Here is a 6,405-nt window from a genome sequence, read left to right as displayed (position 1 = left end):
CATTTTCCCTTGATGTTCTTCTGTGAAATCTATGGACATATGTGTGTTGTGTTCTTCTTTTTCTGTTTTTAAAGTAGTTCTGACTGTACAGTATACAGATCAAACCTGCTTTCAGTTCAGGGACTGGGAAACTGTTGAGATACCAAGGTGCTGCCCAGAGAGGCTGTGGATGCCCCGTCCATCCCTGGAGGTGTGCAAGGCCGGGTTGGATGGGGCCCTTGGCAGCCTGGGCTGCTATGAAATGTGGAGGTTGGTGGCCCTGCATATGGCATGGGGCTGGAGCTTCATGATCCTCGAGGTCTCTTCCAACCCTGGCCATTCTGTGATGCACAGCTGCGTAATAAACTGTTGTTGCGTTCATCTATTAAATGCTAGCAGAGTGCAATGCAGTATGAATATCCCAAACTGAAGGTGTGGACTTGGGATGAGGCACAGAGTTCTGCAGCCTGCAGCAGGTGAAGTGCATGCTTGTGTGAATGCTGCAGGCCTTGAAACTGAGCAGGGTTTCTGTGCAGGGAGGTGTGTAAGCAGTAGAAGCCAGGCTGTTGAATTCAAAGCACTCGGATCTCTCAGCCCTTACTGTCTGCAGACTCACTGAAATGGGCACAACGCAATGGGGCTGCACTTGATCCTCCAATGAGACAGCAGGCAAGTGTTTAATTAAGGAGCTACATCTTAAGAGTGAAACTTTTGTTAGTGATATCAGACCCTGCACCACAAAACCAGAAGAAGGGGACTGCAAAGAAACATTTGAGCCTTGAAATTTTATTATCTTGTCTGCATCAACCAGTAATTCCTTTCAGCACCAATAAAAGACAAAAAAAAACCTCTCCCTGTTGTTCAAAATACCTTGTTCTTACCAGGTCAAAGGTTGTGGTTTTCTTACAGGCAAAGAAACCAATGAAAATATTTAATTTTTTATTTTTTAATACAGTTATAACAAAATGTCAGAAGGTGTGTGCTTACCATATAAAAACGTTAGGTCCCAGAAGGATACAATACCGAAAAAATTATTGAAATAAAAAAAGGTTGTTATTCTTACAGGATTCTAAACCTCAGCAATAATACAAGATTTTAAAATCATCGAGATTGTATTTAAAACAAGATGGCATGGAAAAACGAGACCTTCAGTAAGAATTTGAACCTCATAATAATGAATGGTAAAATTGGGAGTTTTTCAAAGTGCTCAAAATTGTAGGTATTTCTGTTCTCATCCTGAGGTGCCAGGAGGAGGTGAAAATGCTTCATTTCTGAGCTGATGATATGTGCTGACACCGATGTGATCTGAGGGTAGCTCAGAGACCAAACTGGAGACAGTCAGATCTGCTTCATCTGGACCACCAAACAAAGGCTATTTAAAAAATAAAATTAAAAATAATGGATTTGTAAGTTCCTTAAACCCTACTGTCTTATCCAGCAAGCAGGACTGAGCTCTAGCCTGACTAGCTGAGAGTGCTTCTGGAACAAAACCTTGTAATAATTCTTGCACAAGACAAGTCAACTCATTAGACAAGATGGCTTCCTCCAGAGTTTCTCTAAGCTGGCCATACCTCAGAAGGCTGCAGGCTCCCCTCGGAGCCATTGTGTCACAGTTTGTTAAGCTGCTTTGGACTGCTTCAATTAAGCATCCAGTTGGCAATGACAATAGAGCTAGCTGGCCACTACTGTAATTATTTGGTAAACACTTTCTCACATAGCATGAAGCATCACGACCCTCGCCTCAGTGGCTGAGCTGTGGTGGAAAGCAGGTGGCTCGTGTGTCCCTTTCAGGCCGCCAAACAGTGCACAGAGGAACTGGCTCTGAACGTGCCTGAGAAGCTACATTCTGTTCTCTGTAGGTTGTGTTCCTGAAGTGATCTAAAGGTACTGACTTTATAAGGACCTGACATCCTTGAATCTTCTGGAAGTTCAGTTTTCAGCTGTCCTCATTTGTGTCTTTTGTTCACTTGTTCTAGAACTGCTATTGTGAAATGCAAATTGAACATGAGAAACAGAAGATGTTATCTAGCTTTTATAAAAACAGATGACACATCATCTACAGTAGCCATGTTGAGTGGCAGTTATTAAACCAAGAATAGCATTATCACCCACTTCTTGATGATATCTGAAACTCCTGTACAAAGTGGGGTAAGCAACAGTAGATTAAGCTTAACTCAAATTTCTTATTAATAACATCCTACTAATAAATTGTCGTGCCGTCCTTCAGCAAAGTAGGATTGACATCTAGAAAAGCTATCCAGGGTTCAATTTCCTGGGAATACTCTGCCCTTTTTTATGTGAATATGCTGTTACATCTAAGGCTTGTCATGATTGATATCCTGCCAGGACTGACATTGTCGGAACGGTTCTTTGTGAGACAGGGTATGGAAGAGTAGTAGTAGTGTAGCTGAACTGTTTTCTACCCAGGATGTTGCTCTTCTGGAAAAGAAAGTTTCTGTACAGTTTACCGGTACATATGCTCTCTGACTTCTGCAAGATTATCAAGGCATCAGAAGGCACAGGATCAATGCAAAAAAAGCAAGGAGCATCTGTACAGTGGTGCCACACAGCTGTACCTCCCAGCATCAGTCTCTTGCAAAGGTAGATCCTTAAGACAGTAAATTAGTTAAGAACTACTTAGACTGGTTAAATGCGTGTGCACTGTTTAAAGAGAATGCTTTACATCTATCCATGTACTGATCACTGAAAAGCTAAGAACATCAAAATCTAAAACAGTTCACTTCGAATTTGAAAAAAATATTTCTCAACATATTTCAAAAAGTTGACAAAAGTGCCTCATTTTTGGTCAGCACAAAGCTGTTGAACTGATTTTGAAGTAATTTAGACAAAGTTGGTTTTACTGTAAATAATGAAAGATTGTTTGGCAGTAGTTTATGACTATGTCCCACACAGTGTCAAATTCAGCTCCTGCGACTGACACTTAGCGAAATGGATATCAAATTGTAATTTACATTGTTAGGAAAGCTATTAAAAATACCGTACCTTATATTTAATCTTACTACTGAGAAATAGCTGCTGGACAGCACACAAATTGCTACTGATACTGTTTGTATTTTTTTTTTCTTTTTTAAAAAGGTTCATAAAATACAAGCAAGGTAGAAAATAGGATTAAAAGCATTATTTCAGGTACAAGTCTTTCTGAATTGGATGGAAAGATAAGAAACCAGAAAAACACATTGCACTTACGTGCACCCTCTGTATAAAGAGAAACGTACAAAGTGGGAAACTGGTGGTGCACTGGGACAGTACACTAAAGTCTCTGATGCTGTAAACTTGAATTCCTAATTTTATCAAAAGGGGGAATTGAGTCTGGATCCATTTTTTAGTCCCCATGGGTTACTTTGCAGAGTACCGCATGGTTTGGCACAGTACACTTGCAAGAGGCAGTCTCTGCTGAAGGGAGGCCAGGACTGGGAATGAGGCGTAGGACACGTCAGTAGTAGAGGGGCCCTGGGAGAGCGTGAGCAGGGGCCTACAGCCTCCTGGGAATGAGCCAGTGCTGTCTGAGCAGTACTTCCGTGACTACGAAGAGTCTGCAACTTGCAAAATCAGGCTGATCTAAATATAAGTTCAGTTGTTTACTGTAGTTAATTAAGCCAGTACAAGAGGCTCTGCAGACTAGGATTTCTAATTTAAGTCTAATTTCTTTTGATTTAGCTCAAGCTGATTCCTAGCAGGTATAAACTAAACCATAACAAGATCATCAGGAGTTTGTGGCCAGCATAACTGAAAGAAGAGTTTATTTAATGGAGTTAGTATTAGACTAATTCTCCTCAACATGGGGAGCTTGCAATATAGAAGTAAGACCTCAAATATTGGAGAGGAATTAAGCAGAAGAAACTAAGTATTGGTTAAAACACAAGGGGTTTCATTTTTCTATCAACACAAACCCTTTTGAATTGAAATCTCTATGGACCTGACTCTCAGCTTTTTTTTTTCTTTTTTTTTTTTCTTTTTTTAATTAAATTAAAGTTATAGAGTCTGAGCAGGTCAGGTCATTGGAATAAGATGGCAAACTGGGGGCGGCCCCACATTTAAGGAGCTGCAGTGGGAAGAATATATGAATTTTACTGTAAAACCCCTACTGGAAGTCTGCGAGTGTGTAACAAATGGGCTGTGTCTCACAGACTGCTTCTAGGCTCAGCTCAAAGGCAGTCATTGCTGAGTGCTGAGTCACACTTCAGTTCTCTAGCTACTCTGTAGCTACCTGTGCTGTGCTTTCCCTTCAAGTGTACTGATTCCTTTGGAGAATGAAGTCAATCCTGCCTTATTGGTTAAACACTGTTCTATACTTTCCCCCAGAACGTCATTTACGTTAACTCTATATCTAACATGCATTTTACAAGCTATTTCCCATTTACTCTTCCTAGCTAAGGCAGAATGTTGGCTCTGGTGTTCCCAACGGTACTGCAGGAATCTATTCACTCTACTGTAATACATACATCATCCCATACCATAATTCAGAACTGCCCCACGTGGATAAGAGAAAAAAAAACATTACAGGGGAACCGTATTTCTTCTTAAGGGAATGACTTGTGGTTAGAAAAGCAAAGGCCCAATTCTGGAGTCATTATTCAGACAAAACACTTAACAGTTCCAGTGGCAACGCAGCTGGAAGAAGGGTGATAAAATGTCTTAATGTCTTAATTCTACTTTTCGTTACAAATATCCTTAAAAGAGAGAGGATAATATTGGTTTTCAAATAGAACAGAGTTTTCCTTTGTTTGCTTTAATATCTTTCTGTAATGATGGAAGGGTTTGCTAGTCCCAGAATGCCTTGTTTTGGCTGGTATCTGATTTTTGAATTAACTTCCATTCTGATATTCCCCATGGTATCTTACTAGTTTATCTCAGAGTGGCATGCAGTGCGGGCGCATGCTACTGATGCAAGCACGCTACTACAACTTCAACAGGCTAAAGAAAAGAAAAAAAGCTTTAGCTTCTTAGTTATACAAAGAAATTAAGCAAAAAACCATTGAGCAGCACTAACCCACAGACTAATTACAAACTAAATTGTGCTATATATTAGTATAAAAACATGTTTTAGTAAGAATGGCACTGGTTCAGAAGGAGTTAGGACTTCCATCTTAGTTCCATTCGGTCCACAGTGAAAACATTGTAGTACAGGCCTGCCCTGTTGCCTGAGCAACTTGTGACAGTGGCTTTTGGCCACAGCCTTCAATTTCTTCCCTTTTTTTATACTCCATTGTTGGTACGTTCTGGGGAGTAGCCTGGGTCAGGTCTGGTCATTTTTCCTAATGTGGCACCAGAATAGTTCATTCCAATCTTGTGATATTTTCTTAATATCGTTAACATTTCCTTCTTCTAATCTCTCCAAGCTGGTAAGTTTTAAGGGTCATCTTCTCCTGTAGACACCATGAGACGCATTGCTACTGGTAGGTGATCTGTCAAGCCTGCTAGCTGGGTAATAAAGCTGAACTCTTCTACTTCCTGCAGGTGGAAATAAAAGTAATAAAGAGGAAATTTGAAAATTTATCTGCTATATCATGCACTAAGATGCATCTTCTAGCCACTCTTTAGCTTTTGGCTGCCTTACGGTATTAGTAGATGTATGGGACTAGTCTGGCATTGGCTGGAACTGATGGTACATCAGTGCTCTGTCGCACATGGCACGTCAGTGATGCAGTTAACCAGGAGCACTGCTTAGGCTATAGCTGTACCCTTTTCTTTCTGCTTATAGTAAACCACTGTTATTCCCAATAGGCTTATCTGTAATGCTGTGGTAGGTAATCCTTACCTGTAAGGAAATCTCTCTTGGAAGGACAGGTTGTACTGCCGTGGGCATGGCGTACAGCTGAAAGGCTGACTTTGTTAGGCTGAGATTCTAAGCTTCATGCAAACATGAGGTGGTCAGGACCCTGCTCCTTGTGTATCAGTTCCAGCCTTTGTCCTAGCAAAGTGTTGTACAATCAAATTAAATTTCTGTATGAAAGACTGCTTGCTTCCCAGCTTCTGAAAGCTGAATATTAACAATCTTAATGTTCTCTTAACCCAATTCAGCTGTCCCCTCCTGTAGGCTAGCTACTAACTTTGCCAGTACTCTGAAGTGGCTTGCAGAAAGCAGAGAGATGCAGCTCTGCAGGAACTTTTTGGCCAGCGTAAACTAGTGTGTCCTAAGGGGAAGCAGTCCGTAGCTTCTTCATGGCCACGTATTTCTTTATGCAGTCAGCATGAATCTTATCAGAGGCATAATCTGGGTCAAATCCATTCAGATGTTGGCTTGACACGCTGATTGTGTGAATGGAAGATGGGTTTATCATACAGATGCACTGTGGGCATTTTTGCATTTGAAATGGAAAGCCTTAAAAAAAAGTTAGCTGCTCAGCAGTCGTGCCTGTGGAGTGTGCAGATGGATGGAGTTATCATCTGCTGAGCTATGCTGAA

General features: G+C 40.9%; 1 protein-coding gene across 5 annotated transcripts in view; it reads right to left on the bottom strand.

Moving 5' to 3' along the window:
• Positions 1–745: 745 nt before the first annotated feature.
• SMPD3 (sphingomyelin phosphodiesterase 3) overlaps positions 746–6,405 on the bottom strand; it is a 112,200-nt gene continuing 106,540 nt past the window's right edge. For all 5 annotated transcript variants that reach the window (XM_048958430.1, XM_048958431.1, XM_048958435.1 and 2 more), the window contains exon 8: positions 746–5,451. In XM_048958430.1, the coding sequence (XP_048814387.1) occupies positions 5,350–5,451 (102 nt within the window). In that variant the 3' untranslated portion in view covers positions 746–5,349. The remainder of the gene's footprint in view (positions 5,452–6,405) is intronic.

This window comes from Lagopus muta, chromosome 12, assembly GCF_023343835.1.
Source record: "Lagopus muta isolate bLagMut1 chromosome 12, bLagMut1 primary, whole genome shotgun sequence".
NCBI lineage: Eukaryota > Metazoa > Chordata > Aves > Galliformes > Phasianidae > Lagopus > Lagopus muta.
Note: the sequence above shows the minus strand (reverse complement) of the source record. Positions and strands in the feature narration are given on the sequence as shown.